At 33.6% G+C, this 17,791-nt stretch overlaps 1 protein-coding gene across 6 annotated transcripts in view; it reads right to left on the reverse strand.

Annotated features, from left to right (window-relative positions):
• The window catches only part of LOC123556093 (uncharacterized), a 46,670-nt gene extending 30,513 nt beyond the window's left edge, over nt 1–16,157 (reverse strand). For 2 of the 6 annotated variants that reach the window (XM_045346701.2, XM_045346694.2), the window contains exon 1: nt 15,676–16,148. In XM_045346701.2, coding sequence (XP_045202636.1) covers nt 15,676–16,019 — 344 coding nt within the window. In that variant the 5' untranslated portion in view covers nt 16,020–16,148. Of the gene's footprint in view, nt 1–82; nt 209–994; nt 1,234–7,045; nt 7,523–15,675 lie in introns of those variants that run through there. The other 4 variants (XM_045346713.2, XM_045346727.2, XM_045346735.2 and 1 more) reach the window with 4 other exon arrangements.
• Nucleotides 16,158–17,791: the final 1,634 nt, after the last annotated feature.

Genomic DNA, 17,791 nt, shown 5'->3' on the forward strand with positions numbered 1-17,791 from the left:
CAGTTAATATTCTCATTCTAATTGAAACATTTTTATTCAATGCCATATTTCGAATCACTTTAAACCAGTCATAAAAAGCTACCTTAAACCAATGATGAAATTTGTACTATTCCAGTGTTAAAATCCTTATGTTTGCTTTACACGAAACAAAAAAGTCCTATACAGTTAAATAAATTATTAATTTTCGTTTTGAACACCTATATATACACTTCCTTAATGAACTGTTATTCAATCTACAGAGTGAAAATTATACCGCATAATTATTATGGTAGACCGGTTATAGACTCTTTTATCAATGTGCCAAGTGGGTACTAAGGTCAGAAGTTATTTGGATCATATGTCAAGCAAAAATGTATATTAATATAAAGTCGCTTAAATATGCTAATAGGCTTATAATTATTTTGTAAAAATCTACTCAACCACTTAAATTCAGTACACAACAAATGTATGAGAAAGTTCGGTACACAAGAACAAAAGCTTTGGGAGCTACTGAATAAAACTAAAAGAATTTTCACACGGGACGAATGAAGTTCATTGGTTTTATGAAGGGAGATAAGTAAGTTCTATATTTTCAATTCATAAGTAAAGTTTGTTCCCTTCTTTTAAGAAAAGCGACAAAAATAAGGTATTTTACTAAGTTTTTAAAAAATTTCATCTGAATAGGTTTGAAAAAATATGCAACATCACGTGACGTGATTTTGCGCCGACTGACGTTATTGTCTCATATAAAATCGCAAATATCTTAGTTTTCGCATTTTCTCAAATGGCACAAACGTGAAGAGAACCGATGTGCGGTGCAACGTTAAATAACGTTCTTATGTATGAAGAAAGGTAATCATACAGAACAGAACAGTGCAGATCTGAATAGAATGACACATAACCGAACAGAACAGGACAGAATATAAATCAAGCGAAATGAAATAGAATTGAGCGGATAGGAACATAAAATTAAATGAAACGATGCCCTATAATGTACAGAATGCAGTATACTTACAGACGGACATATCTCACTTTGTTTGGATCCTCTGCCACTGCCGTACTCTCAAAATACGAAGAGGTTGACGGTGGTTTCATGGTCCATTTACAGTAAGGTAAAGACTTTAAGAAGTTAGTTGAATAACATAAAATGCGAACAATTACTCCAGTTAAATGGTTATCAGAACCTTAAAGCGCCTCCTTGCCAGTGTTATGTCAGAATTTATGAACTATGTTAGCACATAGAACTGCACTAGCTTTCTTAATTTTTTTTGTTCCTACGGTAAAATAATTATAAAATTTCTCACATTTTTAATGTTATATACACAAAATTTACGAAGGTGTAAACATTTTCATGGTTTTCGAATATTTCGCACGTAAACAAGCCTACACAAACTGCACACCGACACCGAGGTTAAGTTCACAGTACAATATCAAAATAGCTTTACAGTCGTTATTTTTCAACAGAGGCACTATGTTTTCAAAACAACACAGCTCTTCTTTCTATAAAAGAGTCTAAAAACTGCATTTATAACACATCACTCGTAATGATATATTATTAAAGCTGTCAAAACAACCCAAAATATCGAGATGATAATCGGTATATCGGAACATTTAAGTGCATTTATTGTCAGATTAGTCCTTCAATCCTTTGACTGAATAGTTACAACATTGGTTTAAAATGTTTAGTCTGTATTGTGACTTCCTTTAATCGGTGAATAGATCTTTATTAAATGGCAGCCATTCAAAATTTACATTACCGAAGGGCAGTAATCCTGCCCTGTCCTATATGTGTATATAAAGGAGTTGTCTCCCATTGCAGACTATAAAGAATTTTTGAGAATGTGTTAAACGAAAAAAAAAAACAAGAAAATAATACTAAAACTATAAAGTCTTTAGGTGTCGGGTTTATCACATATTTCCTTCCTCCCAGGTTGAAGGTTCGATTCTAACCAGAGCGGCAGTTTCCTCCTTGCGTTCAATCACATGGAGGCAATTCAGTTAGTAGACCAAAAAGATATCCGTAGAGTACAAATTAACAATGTTATTTCACCTTTAGCCTGCTAAATTTCTAAAATGGACTGGTTCATCTTTCAGTTTTGGCAAAACCATTTATTATTCGAGGGGCTGTTCTCTGAAAATTTACTGACTGAATAGCGAACAGTGTAGACCATGATCAGCCTGCAGGTTGATCTTGGTCTGTACTGGTCGCAAAGGCAGAATCACTTGCCATCAGCAGGCTAATTTCTAAAGGTTAAGATAGCTTTTCAATCGTTATTATTAATCAAAGCGCTCAAAGCGCTGATGGTGGCTGCTAATCAATGTTTAAAATATTACAAAGAAAGTGACAACTGAGGAATTGTTAATATAAACTATAAGAACTTTTTTTTTCATTTTTTTTAATATTCGGCTTTGGTTTCAAAATTAATCCTTTTTCACTGCCAGTCATTGTTTACATACACACTGATTCAGTCTTTAACGAATAGTTTTGATTGTTTGTGAGGAAAACGACAACATAAATTACATCGAAAATGTTTTACTATGAATAAATAATATAAGCTTTTTCTCCAAATTATTCAGCTTTTAAGATTTGTTTTTAAAGCTTTTGGGCAGTGTCTGTCATGAATTATTATACACACTGATTTAGTCCGTATCAGATAGCTGTGGTTTTCTTGAGACTTTTGTGAAAGAAAACAACACAAACATGCACCACAGATGCACCTCAGAATGTCAGTTCTGCAGCTAATAGATTTTAGAGGTGCATTAATTATCACTCATTGGCAAAAATGCTGGACATTAAGTCAGACAAACTTACAACTTTAGTCAGACCGAGAAATAAGTCGAAAATATGTAACTGGCGAAACGAAACCGTTTTACTTTTTATACATATATTTGTAGAGACGCACGATGAGAAAACCAGCATAGTGCGTTAGCGAACAGCAAGGATTCTGACCAGAGTGGTGTATGGATCGGCAGTTTGATTTGGGCCCATGCTGGTCACAAATGCACTATGTTGTTTTTTTCATGGTGCGACTCGAATGAATTTAGCTTAAGTGAGCAGAATCTGTCTTGAAACAATTCAATTTTTAAGTTGGTCAAATCTGTTATCCGACGACTTGCTACAGTCTGACACATTGCCTTTTCAAAAAGGCGAGTATTAGTATCATCGCTGCGCCCACTTTCATGGGCTTACAAGTCGGTGAAATCGTGATACAGTAGCACCACTTAGTCAAAGCGAGCTTGAAACACTTCTCAGCTTGGGCGACCTGTGGGTTTCCACGTTGATAATTCGTGTTTTATCAGACGAAATTATACCGAATACATGTGTATCTATGCATACATATAGTATCTTATATTGTACATATGCTGAAGGAAGATTATCCGTGAGGGAATATTATTTAGAAAACATACATGTCTTTGATTCTCACGGCAGGTCACATTGCAAACCATATCGAATGAATTTTAACTGAATGTTCTTTTATTTTTGTTCACTCTCTTATTGTAAGCATGTTTTAGTATATTTTGTTCTTAATATAACGATGAACTGTACGTGTTCAAGTTATATCAATAAAGTACTGTTCTGTTCATAAATCGTCTCACTAAATTTGCGCTAATTAGTGTTAATTGGCAGTATCAACGCCTGAGGAAATCCATATCACTGCCGATTATTGATTTTCTATAAATAGCCTAATCAACATGCGGTCATATTTTTGCGTGCTTGAAACGAAAACGAGACAATGCAGTAGAAAATTCAGTAACATTCTTAGATCACTAGGGTTGCATTAATATAATATCTTACAATTTGATAGCTATGACGAAATTTAAGTTTGTTTTGACATATTTGAAAAGTATTACAACTTGCCGGAAAAGCTATCAGCAGTACAAACTGGTATTGTCTATGGACCGGAAATGTTTCGAAACTTTTCCGTTGAAATTCCGTTTCTATTTTTAGCCGCGGATTATTACTATCAGAAGTTATGTTCTTTATCAAATAAAGCCTAAAATCTCGGAAGTTATACATGTGACACTGCGGTTAGGAAACATTTTTGAATTGTCAGTCTGGATTCCCAGGCTAGGTTTCTATATACATAAGCTACCTTTTTCAACGTTATAAGCTACGTGACCTCTGGGGCAGTACTATGCAATAGCTAATCAATATCATCGCTCCGGTTCAGGTGACATGAGGTCATCGTTTATTCACGTGACCATAAATTTGCATATTTGTATTCATACACGTTGTTGTTTTAATTAAAACGTTTACCTCAGTTTGTATTGATTTTAGTCGCCAAATTTACATTAAAAATGGTATTAAGGCATATATTGTAGCTTTTCAAATTATGCACGTTGTGTAGATAATTGTTTACGTAGAAAGCTTGGAACTATTTTTGGTTGTGTTGTTAGGATGGTCTTAAGAACTGACACGATTTTTCAAACGGAGTATTCTTTTTGACACTGGTGGCAGCTAGCAGCCACCAAAAACAGGAACTGTACTTCCAACATAGTAAAGGTAAACTTTCTAGAAACTAGTCTTAAAGCTGAATTTATAATATATCAAAAGCAATGATTTTTTTGTTTGAAGCTTTAAAAACAAACATCAGTCAAGTATTAAAGAACATATATTGACAGATCACACCTTCAGTCCTTTGATTTAATTTAATTGCGTCATTGGTTTAAAATGTTCAGTGAGAATCGTCAAAGTTCATATTACTAAAGGGCAGTAATCCAGCGCTATCGAATGTATATATTTGTATAGAAGTTTTCTCCCTTGCAGTACCAAATAAAAAAAAGGTTAAAAGCGGTCTGATCTCGATTACAGGTCGAGCAGGTCGAGGACGATAGTCCCGTTCTATTTCGAGCATTTCGACAGGTTAGTGCTAGACGACGTATGAAACTCCGTCGGGGCTCGATCTAATTTTGGCAATTGGCAATTGGCAAATCACCTTTACCACAAGAAACCGAAACAGTTCTTCAGTTTTGGAGTTTGTATGTATGAAATATCCGAAAACCTTCGTGGTTAATTTAACGCCAGTTTCCTAACTCCGATACATTTTAGAATTTGAAACACGTTTTGTGCATAATTCTTATTGTTTTATATTTTCAGCGTATCGTAAACGACTCTGTATAAGCCAGAACATTTTTTTACTTCGACACGCCGAGCCGTAAATACATCCTAGTAAAGACTTGACAAAGGGGACTTCCAGTTCACTTAGACGCAAATGATGTTTCAATAACAAATATAGTATGCAGTTCTGATATGATTCTGGCTACGTTTAATCTAATTAATTAACTATTTTCCACCCTTAAACAGAGGTCATACAGAACTAATCGGAAGTAGCGTCATAAAATGTTGCTAATATGGGACTGACAACCTTTAAAAGGACTAACCCACACGTTTTAGGTGGAAAAAAAAACCAAATTTATCTCAAAATTCCATAAAAAGAGAGTACTCTGAAAGTGACTCTTGGCGACTAGTGGTACAAACTTAATGACATAAGATTTTTGCAAAAGATAATAGGTAATGGTACATTTCTCGGAAGCATGGAACACACTAAAACACAGCCTCAGAGCCAAGCATTAGTAAATTAGGTCCAAACAAAAAGAAACTGTAATGGAAAAAATATTATAGACATTCTTACAAATAACCAAAAATATTGTGCCGAAGGTAGTAAATCGTTTTAACGCTTTTTGAAATAATGCAGAAAATTTACACTCTTCTTGTATTTTTACGAATATCTCACTTTTATTTTTACGCACTTTATCATTTTAAGTGTAATATACATTCCATGCAAAAATAAGTGTTTACAAGTGAACATGTTGTAAATTTTCACCCAGACTGTGGGCGAGACTTCTTCGAGGTAGGCGGATTATGTCGAATTTACCGTTTAATTAAACGGAGTGAAAATACATTAATACAGAAGGATTTTTGATAGGGCTTACGCATTTTTTCGAGATAAACGTATTTTCGAGAGAAACCAATTCAAGATACTGATTTTCATTTCATTTCATTTTTTTTTTTTTTGTAATCATTGTTTGAACTTTTTGTAGCTATATTGACGGTTTCAATCCGTATAATAAACATGTGGCTCTGCGTTGTCAATGAATGTAATTAAAATTTTGATAAATTTCTCAAAAGATTCTTTTGTACGCAAATGACTTTCTTTTTAAACCGTTAGAACCACGCATGTTCATACCACTGCCGAGTCGGACTTAATTTGACATAAATCAAACTTTCTCCTAAAACACACTATAAAAATCGCCTTAAAACTTTCGCTAAGTGCTTTGTAAATAAAAGATTTTGTCTATTTTTATAACGTGAATCAATAAAATATGAAATAAAACAAACATTCAATATGAAGGTCTATAAATCCATTTCAGGTTTTGTTATTTGATTTCAATCCTATAGGATTTCAACCCAAACACCCTTGCTGTTTAAATGTTTTGACTACTAATAAATAGTATAAGCATATGGGAACGTAAGTTAGAAAGTTCAAATATTTTCACATTTAATCATCGAAGATGTCCAAAGCATGAAAAATCAAACGTATTCATATTTTTCCAAAACATTTGCATTTTGATAGACTGGTTATTGAATTAAAATTTTAATTCTGTTTTATCAATACATGTTCTAAGAGGCTTGTGACACCGCTAAATGTTAAAAAACGAAAACAGACTCCGCTATACGTCCGCTAAACACCACGAAAATTTTCAAGTCATCTTACTATATTCGTTGGTCGATATCAACCAATATTAATTTATAATCGACAGATGTTTTAGCAATAATAGCAAACAATCTTTTGCTCCGAACAATGACAAATGCAGCAGTTTCTAACATATGAAAACCTCTTCCACCACTGTCTTATCCACTAACCCCTGGATACCACGCCCCTACCCCCTCCACCAAAACCTCCATTTAAACTTGAATGAACTGCCAACCAGCAAGGATTAAAGAACAAAAACAGTCTTATTGTACAGTGATAAAGAACAGAACAGAATAGAATAGAAGAATTAGAACAGAACAGAACAGAACAGAACAGAACAGAACATATCATCTATACGTAATTAAACAAACCTTTCAATTGAAGGGGCATATTGCACGCTGACGACAACGGCACCAGATTTCGTTTTACGTTTTTGTCTAGACTTTTCAACATCCGTCGTCGAATAAAATTTTGATCGCCTCGCTCGTTCCATTGGTCACTATTTCCGCTAATATGTCTTTAGAAAATTGAAGTATTATATGAAAAAAAGTATTTTTTTTAATACTTTGTACTCTTAAGTTCCATAATTATGTTTCCCTGCCATGTTTCAAACATAAAGTGAACGGTCTTAAAAGTGAAATAAACTCTCTCACCGTACTTCAACATTAAGAAATCATAAATGAATTATTTATGTTTCACTGATTACACTATTTGTCTGATAGGATTTAAACATCCAATATAAATATCCATCATTTACTGAAAACTAAACATAAAACTTTTTTATCGCACCTTAAACGTGCTTTAAATAGTCTCGGGGTTTAATTTCAGTTTGAATTATGTGTTTTCATTTTGCACTTATGCGGTAAGAAAATAATCATCATTTTGTATTATGCACAGAGGCACGAAGCACTTTAAACTAAACTTTAAAGGTGGCCAGTCTTATATAATTAACATTTTATGGCATTTTTCGCTTTCCGTATATTCTGTTAGATACTTAATTAAGAAACAAAAAGGCCCATTATATAGCGCTTTATCCCTATTAGAAAAGTATTTTTCAATGTACATGTATTTTGGAAATTTTGTAATTAATCCCCTTTAATGCTGAGATATTTTTTCATTAAGTATATCATTATTAATCTCTGGATGTACATTTCCATTTGATATCTATCGGGATATTTCTATGATGCGAACCTAGAGGCAAATTTTAAAAACTGCAGACTGCTTCTTTAATCTAGCTGTGCAAAAGGGAGGTAATAATAATTATACAAACTTGTATATTTAATGAATTTAGGCATTATTTGTAATTATCAATGCAAATCTTTGACAAATATAATACAATTGAGACTATATTCATTTTATTAAATTCAAACTAATGTTAAAAACTTGGATGAACATCTACGATAAAATATTCAGATTCTAAAAACACATCCACTGAAAAAAAATAACATTAAGCGCTCAGTGAACATGAAAGCTTAAAAAAGCATCACTTGACCAAAATAGAATTTACCGCCTTAAAGGATGGTCAACTGGATTTTTTTTCAGAAAGAACAGAACAGAACAAAATTGCAATGGATTTTTTATTGCCCTGTCTCCGATTAAAGAGATACTACTCTTTGGTATTCGTATACACTGAGGACCTTGTATTCGTATACACTAAGGAAGTGTATACGAAGGGCCTTGTATTCGTACACTGAGGACCTTGTATTCGTATACACTGATACAGATTAACGCAATACTTGATTTGCCCTACTAAGATAAAAATGTAAAACAGAAATATTTGCGAGATATTCATTTTCACTGCATTCCTAACTTGTCAGAATTCGCGAAAATTAATACATTGTACTCGCTGAAATGTTTGATTTTGCTATATAAGAACAAACTGGCTGTAAATCGCAATATTCTGCAACGCAAACCCTTTTCCAATTTTAGATGCCTCGTAAAACCATCTGATTTTACAGTAACTTAAGAATAAGAAATGTTTATCACTTTTGTCAAAGAATTACTTTGAAAATTATAGCCATAGCAGTCATATGATAGAAACGCAAGATTTAGATGCTATTATTACCTCCCTTTGTCTATTTTTTGCTAATCAGTTAGATATCCTTTAAAACTGGTTTATATATTCAAATAGTTGAAATATTGACACCTCAATACATATGGAAATCCGAAACAGGAAATTCTAAATTCTAATTTTTAAAGAAAAAATACTTTCGATTGAAAGCAAAACGAAAAGCATGGGGTGGAGATGTCAAAATTTTGTAGAAAAAAAATAGTATCCAATTCTGATATGATAATGGCTATTTTTAATAAATTAATGGAACTTAGCAGAGCTCACACAGAATATAGCATGTAGCATGTATCATAAAATGCTGCTAAATTTGACTGACAACCTTTAAATGAAAGTAATTTTCCTTTACAAATATAATAAATACCTTCCAGTTTTCAAATATTGATCAATGTATTACAGTTATGCAAATATAGTTCATTCACCGAAATGACTGCAAATGTAATATGGTAATATTATATTTATCGAATTCACATCCATCAATAAAGGGTCAAAATGCACCTATATCTTTATTATTAAATGAACTGAGTCTATACAATGCATACTCTATAGTTCAAGCACGAACTATTGTAAAACATGTTTTGAAACAGCCGTTTAAACATCGGCGTAGCATTATGGGGGAGGCCATTTTCTTCATTTCTGCAGGTATAATTTGCATTTCTTTGATATATCAATTCATTCGCTTTCCTTGTGTTTGTAATTTTTTTGAAATTTTACAGAGATCTTCTTTAGAAATAAAACAAATTAGCCGCGCCATGAGAAAACCAAAATAGTGCGTTTGCGACCAGCATGGATCCAGACCAACCTGCACGTCGGCTTTCAAAGCCTGTTGCAATTAGAGAAACCGTTGGCGAACAACATGGATCCTGGATGCGCAGGCTGGTCTGGATCCATACTGGTCGCAAATGCATTATGTTGGTTTTCTCATGGTGCGGCTCAAATGTCAGTACGTGGAACGTAGCTGGGGAAATATATGGCATCATATACGATGTTAGAGGCTTATAATGTCTTTATTTAAAACGTGGCTGCCTTGTTATTTTTCATTATGAACATAAAATATATCATTTTCTTGTTAAATCCTATTTCTTTAAATTGTTTTCTCCGAAATTTATCAAAGGTCTGAATATTGATGCAACACTTCAATGTTTTATTCCATCCGTTCTTTTTTATTACCTCCCTTTATAGCTCTTACTATAAACGTTCAAACAGCGTTTTATTACTACATAACTGTACATAACATCTATATGGAAAGCTGTTTCATCTGTTTTCAATATAAAATTTAAAGCCTTATGGAACTTTAAAGTTAATATTACATTTTCAATAACATCGAAGATGTCTTCATTTTAAAGCTGAGAAAAATCTATTTTTAGGGTATGTGAGTAAACGGAATGGGTTTGTGGGTGGTTGGTATTTAGCAGTAGAATAAATACTGAAAAATGCTGTTCACGATTGATAAAAGAATTATGAGTGCAGTTTTCAGAATTAAACAGCGAATTACATGTTATCAGAGTTTAGTCATATGATATATTTTACATAAAATTGCGTAAACATCTAAAATTCAGTCTGAGAAAGTGTCAAGTTTCATAAATTAAAACATGTACTTGAAATTAATTTCAACACATTATCAAATGTTCAGATATTTAAACTGATAAAATTTCGTTGACATTATTCACACCAGACGACAAAATGTCGATTTCAAAGTTCGCATACTATAGAAATCACATATTCAACATCTGTATAAAGTGAAATGCAAATGTTATAAAGTACTGCATAATGTCAGTGTTTTTCTTTAGCGATTGCGTTTTTCACACTTCGTAATACTGTGTACGCATTTCTGTCGGACAAGAATATGTGATTTCGCATCTTCGGCATATCAAAACTTGCGAACTAAAGTCGCTATAATGCTTCGTATCAAGTAAACCCAGCAATAATGCGTGTTTATTTCTTAGGCTCATTTGCATATTTATTATTTGCACACCCCTAGGACTTTGTGTGATCACATCTCATAGTCATCAAAAGAAATAGCTTTTATCTAGCATTATAGTGCATAAGACTGTATGACGCTCTAACTTAATCATTCCAACATTTTGCCACGACTAGTATAAATTGTCATTATGTACATAAAGCCCACGATTAAATCGGGTTACCTTATCCACTGCACACATTTATCAACGCACCACGGCTGTGTACGATTCGGCACAATTGAATGAATACTTATCGTTATCCTTGTCTTTGGTAGAAAATGACATATCCATTAAGGTACGGTTAACGCATCACACAAGTACCTACTCATAAAACTTAGAATAAATCGTCAGATGCATAAACCGCACCGTTCTCTGTACCGTCCGATGCGAAACCGCATATTATTCTGCGTAGCATCTTTATTCATTCTCCACACCTTCTAAAACAATGAGCAGTTCATCTATCTAACCAATGGTAGGTTAACCCACCTTAGATAATCGCATTTCCCGATATTCAGCCAAAATTCGCCATCTAGAAAGCCAAATCCGACTTTATAGTCTTTCCAGTTGCGATAAAAGTTTTCTGAACCATCTTTTCTCCGCTGAAACACAATCCAACCACCTCCGTCAGTTGTTTGATCACAGTAAACGCGTATACCAGACTTTTTACCACCTAGCGGATATATTGTGTAAATACCATTTTCGGTTTTCCCGCCTTTTTCTAAGAGCTCTGAACACGACCCGTGTTGGTAATCTGCCACTTCCCTTTCCGATATTTCAACTTTTTCATAATGGGACTCTTCTTTCATATCTGCATTCTCTTTTATCTTTTCTCGAAGCTGTTCTGTTATGTTTAAATATACTTGTTGTTCCAATTTAGCAATTTCCTTTTTTAAAATGGAATTTACTACATCTGACACTTCGTTTTTGTTTTGCTCACGAGAAACTCGTGCATTCAATTCGGTCAGCTCAAGTTTGTTTTGAATGTTTTGCTTCTTCTCTACACTGAAAGCACGAAAGAGGCTTGAGAAATCGTCCTTTAGAGATTTGATATCTTTAGAAAGCAGCTTCACTGTATTACTATCAGTTTTGAGGTTCTTTCTTTCAAAACTGCCCTTTTCCGTGTCGTCAGCTAGTTCTGTTATATTAGCAATCTTTTCCTCTAAATCATCAATTCTTTCACCCACAGTTTCTATTGCTGCTTTTCGGAGTTTACTCTCTAATTCCTGTTTAGCTTCGATGATGTCAACTTTTCTTTTCAGTTGACGTATGTTTTGAGTATAGCATGTATAAAAGGCACACGCAATAACTATCAAAGATATATGTCCACGTGTACGTGCCATTTTTTTTACATTCAATATTATTCCAGTTTATTTCAGTTAGAAAAATACAACTCAGTATCACCGTTTGCTAGTATTTTGACTGCTTACAAAAGTTTGCTTACAAAGTATGCTCTGTAAACAGGATATGAAAAAAAATCTTGTTTAAGTGCATGGTAAGTGCCTTGCTAATTATTTCCTTTTTTGGAATATGAAGTTCAGTGCTGATTATTCTATTTTAAGTCGATTGTGAAACAAGTTCCACAACTTAATTAATCTCTCTCGACAACTGATTATAATACAAAAAATCATGATGAGGATATCCGATAGAAGAGGAAGCCACTTGCCTTTTTGTTGCTGAACGCCCTGGTTCAAAGACGGGGGCTACTGGTACCATTTTTAACGTAATAGGTGTGACGACCTCCCGCACTCGAAGCAGGCGCTCTACCACTTGGATACCAAGCGACCAATTTTGTTAATTTCAACGACTAATTGTATAGTAGATTGGACAATACTTGTAAAGACTTTATGTTCGCGAATTTTTACCAAACAGAGCCCGACACTGTTTGTTTGTATTTAAAGTCGCCATCGGTAACCCATTTGGGCGATTCCTCCAAAAGATTATTCATGTTAGTGGGAGGATAGTGCAAGATACAAAAGATGCTCCAATTTCAGAAGCTCCCCTTGTTCTTGTAGCGTGCCCACACACGAGACTCTTATTCCAATGTTAGTAATTTTTAACTGGATGAGCGGGGGCTCGAACTTATACCCCTGGTTTCGTAGTCAGACAGTCCATTTTCCGAAAATGTTGTTAAAGTAAGACATTTATATACGTTACTGTAAATAGTAACAAACTTTTACAGGGCAGAATTCTGTTATTAACCGGAAGTGTGCACAATTATAACCGGTTACTTCAACGCAGTGCGCAATGCTTAGGACCTGTTATTAGTATATTAAACAACTCTTTAAACGCCATTGGAGTGCAGGTTATTACTTATTAGCACTCTTAACTCGAATACGAATTCCTTACACTGCAAAATGTAAAAAATATGTTTTTTGTTATATACACAACTTATGTCTATTTCTTGTAATTACTATTTTCGAATACTGTTTCATTGTGTTTTTACAAAAGGTTTGAAGAACTTTGAATATTGATTAACATAGCAGAAAAATATCATTGAATCTATTGTATTTGACTACCTCCTTTTATCGTTCTAACAGTTCATCTCTCGTATATAACTATTTTTTTAAACAATGTACAATGTATATTTTTACTGGACAGTTGCATTATCTGTTTTTAATCACGAATTTAAAAACCATATGAAACTTTAAAGGAGCCTGTCTCAGAGATAATAATTTCATTTTAGTTGCAGTTTAAAATATGAAGGACTCACATATATGAACTTTTCAATTATGAAAAGTAATTAATGTAACTATTTTACCAGCGGATTAAAAAAAATATATTTTTAACAAAGGAAGTTTTATTCTCCATACAAGACAATGTATATCTTACACTAGTTTAATTGTCAACAGCAAATTTTCATGCCAACAACTGAACAAGCGTTTCTTTTCATATAGGTGTTATTTAATCGCGTTTTTTTGTCAGAAATAAATTACTTTCTTTTAAAATATTAGTAGAAAGAATTTAATTTGATTTTAACTTTTCGTTCGATTCGAAAGAAGGCAGTGTGTATTTTAAATACTCATGACGCAACAATTTTGAAAGTGCTGCATTCATTAGATATGCGAATAAGAGGTACATGTAGATAAATAGGCTCCTTGCGGGGTCCTCAACATTGGAGAATGACGCAGCTGGTATTGCAGAGGATTTTTTTAAAATAAATATAATTTAAAAGGAGCTATTTCCAGGCATAAAATGCCTTTGTACTTTTTTTTATTAAATGTTTAAATTATGATATGGTTATGACACTTCCATTTCTATATAGGCAACATTACAACAGTTTTACATCGCTTTGTAACACAGAATTAAAAAAAAACCCACAGGCCTTTAAACAACGTTGGAAATAATGATGACAATAAAAACACATAAACTAGATCAAATAAAACCCGAATAAACAAAATGTGTATGTTTCGATCTACTGTATATCTTACAAATTACATAACAACATCAACAAGTTATTTTAGTATTCTCAACAACAAGTGAATTTAAAATTAAATTTCTCCTTCGGGTATTGCCTATAAAACTTTATAATGTTGTTACATAAACCTTTTCCGTATGTAAAAGTGGACAAACCAAGACTTGACAGAAGAAATGTAGTTGAACATCTAGAAGTGTCTAGGTTTATATGGATGATGAATGATGATGATGATGATGATTTTGGTGGTATCGTACAACATGTGTTGTTGTTGTTGTTATTTCTCTTATATTTAATGTCGTTGGTGGTGATGATGATGATGATGATGATGATGAAAATGGTGATGATGGTGGTGAGGATGACGATGAGCGGATGGCCGCGCTAATAAGTCCGACGACGACAACGACGAAGATGATGATGATGTTGATGATCAAGGCAAAAAATATTTTTATAAGGCGAAAGAAAAAATAATGTTCATGAACATTCATGTTTTATGTAAATCATTATAGATATAAGTGGGTATTGGATTGTTTATTTTCTACCCATATTCCAGCCATTTCGTTTATAAAAGGTTTATTCATACATTATATATAAAAGCGTAAACTTATATTTGTCACTGTTTGCATCATTGAACACACTTCACCATAATCTTGCTCTTCGCCCTTATTTTTATCTTTTAAATCACAAAATTTCCTTTCCCTTTTATTTTGGCCCGATTGTCTTTTATTTTGTACTAACAATCTGTGTGGCTTGACGCGCACGAAAGTGTCTATAGATAGATAGACAGACGGAAATAATGATAGTAAAAAAGGTAGACTAGCTCCTAGACTATGATATATCTTTTTTTTAAATTTACATTTTTTATGATTGAATGTAGTGAACTGAGCCAGTCTATATCCTATGTCCAATATCATATGATAATTTCAACATCATTCCTTTGTGAAAATCTCTAAAATAGACTGGCTTTTGTTTCTATGAAACTGAATTCGTCAAAAAAGGGAAAAATATAGAAATACAGTTATTATCAGCCTAGTGGCTAGTCTATAAAAAAGCCTTAGCAATCGTTTATTTCATGTCAGTCTTCAAACTTTCATTCCTAGAAAACTTTCTTTGACCCTTACCATGCTGGACACGATTGATTCTGCCTTTGCGACCAGTGCATATCAAGATCAGACTGCACTGTTCGCCATTCAGTTACTATCTCTATGGTATGCACCCATTTTAACAGTCAATGGTACTGTCCAAACTGAAAGATGGACACGTTCATTCAAAGAGTTATAAAAATACTTCTTTGGTTCATTATAGAAATTCAGCAGGGTAAGTCACGGTTAACTACAAACATAGCCAGATGCAGTATTTTCACGAGTGGCCTAGTCATGCGTAAAATATGTAAGAATCTGATGTTCTCGAGCGAAAGGCTGTTTCATCGTACAGGTAAAAAACATGTCTTCCTGTTTATATCATTTTAATTTTGGTTTAAAACACATTTGATAAAGAAAAAATAAAAAAAATTGGATGCTCAAATGTTCTGTTGTATACGGGTGAAAAATGTGTACATACCTTGTTTTTGCCTTTTCGTCGTAAATGAACTTTACCGTCTGATTCCGGTAAATTTTGTTCTCAAGTTGCAGAAACTCTTCTTTTGCTTTACTGGCTTCTTCTTCAGTGTCGACTTTGCCAAATCGTTCCTTATTTAGCCCGAACAGTCCAAGCGTTTGTTTTTTCGAAGATTGGGGTAAACTGTCCAAGATCTCGTCGCCGTATAGGTAAACAGCTTTGTGTACATCTTTAACAATATTTACAAACTCGACAGTGTTCTCGTTTCCTGCATTAGATACAGTAATACCGCGATTTATCAGTTCTTTCAAGTTTGTCCATTTTTCCAAACCTTTGTTTAGTAGCATTTTAGTTTTTACTACATTTTCTTATTCAATAATTCAGTTGCTGATCTTAAAAGTATATTTAAAGATGTCCACAAAAAGAATGAATGTTTTCTGCTTTCTTTCAGCGAAGTCACACGTCGTTGCCACTGGATATTGGTTACAATAACGTTATTGACGTCAACGTTTTTGTGACGTCATCATTATTTGCGCCCATTATATGTTCCCTCTGGAGTTTTCATCAATTGCAAGTTCTCCTGTTTTATTTGCGGCCAAAGGCATTTAAGTTTAGAATCTAATTTTGGAAATGAAACACTTCTCTTAAGAAAAACTCGTTTCCGGTGCAAATGATGGTAGCAACAATTACGTCGCAACTTACAATGATGGCGTCAAAAATGCGTAAAATATTTTTAACCTAACACCAAAGCTGGCCATATATGTTAAAACTACCCAGTGATTGTTTCTTTTCTGAAAAAAAAAATCAAAGTCAAAATCTTATTTCAAAACTAAATAAAGTTGATATTTTCAACCTGTTCGGTACATTAGCGATGTAACTCATTGCAGAGTTGGAGCGGTCTTCTGCGCATGCCCGAAAGTGATTATCAATTGTAGCGCACGGCAAAAATATGCATATTTTTGCATGTCCGCACGCATTTAGTGTACAATATGCATAAAATACTGACTAAAGGTAAGGGTTAGTATCACCATGGTTACAAAATATATACATTTAAGGTATTTTTTTCGTTCAAATTTAGTTAATCCGGTATGTACCGGAGTCTGTAATTTGTACCGGCGCTCCAAGTCTGCATTGAGTCACATTCATACATTAGTAGGAGCGTTGACGCTTTTTGACGAGCTCTCTTTACGATTTCATAAGAGCTTACACCATTTTGTCGGGAAATGACTTTTTGTTCCGCAATCAAAAGAATTCAAAATTACATTTAAATTTCCGGAAATATAGTTTCTCCTCGAAAGTACTTATTTCCGGCGGAACCAGTTGCAGACGATTACACATGTCGCCGCACCACTACAATCGTGCAGTCAATGATTTCATTGTCGCAGGAAAACGATTTGTTTAATAATAGAGTTTTAGCCGGGAAAAGATCTGCAGTAAGTGGTTAGATTAACTACAATTTTCAGCGAGGACTGTATTTAGCTAGCAAATCATCTCCGAAGTTTGAGTTATAAAAATGAATTGGACAATCTGTCTTGAAGTACGGTAGCAATTTTCTGCCATTTGATTGATATTTTCTCTCTCTTTTTTTCTCCGTTAAGTTTTAAGGGTCTTGCTTTTCCAGAAGCATGGTGCCAGTGCAAGAGGGTATTATCGGCCTTATATGGAACAGTCTTGCGCAGCATCAGAAGTTACTGTTGCAGTTGCAATAAAAAAAATCTGTATTTTACTTTGAAATTTTCAGGTAGGTGGAATGTCAATGATACCACTGCATATTATATATAGGCAAGTTTTAGTTTAATCGTATTTTATTGCATATAATTTTCATTTCTACATACAAAATAAATAATCATGTATTGAAATGAGAAGAACAGCAAATGGGTTGAAATTAAAGTTATTCCAACATTATAAACAGTCCTCCCCACTTCGTCAGCATTACCTAAGTTAAACCGATGACGGAATGTATCTTCAAGTGAAAGATAGATAAAAAGAAACATAAAGGAAAAAATGATTAATTATAGATGAAAAGGAAAAAATTGTCAAGTGCTGCTCTGTTCCAAACAAGTTCTACCGACCGGCCTCAACCACTCGGCCTCAAATGCGTTTTCTCTTTAATAGGAGG

Source organism: Mercenaria mercenaria, chromosome 15, assembly GCF_021730395.1.
Source record: "Mercenaria mercenaria strain notata chromosome 15, MADL_Memer_1, whole genome shotgun sequence".
In the NCBI taxonomy this organism is placed as follows: Eukaryota; Metazoa; Mollusca; class Bivalvia; order Venerida; family Veneridae; genus Mercenaria; species Mercenaria mercenaria.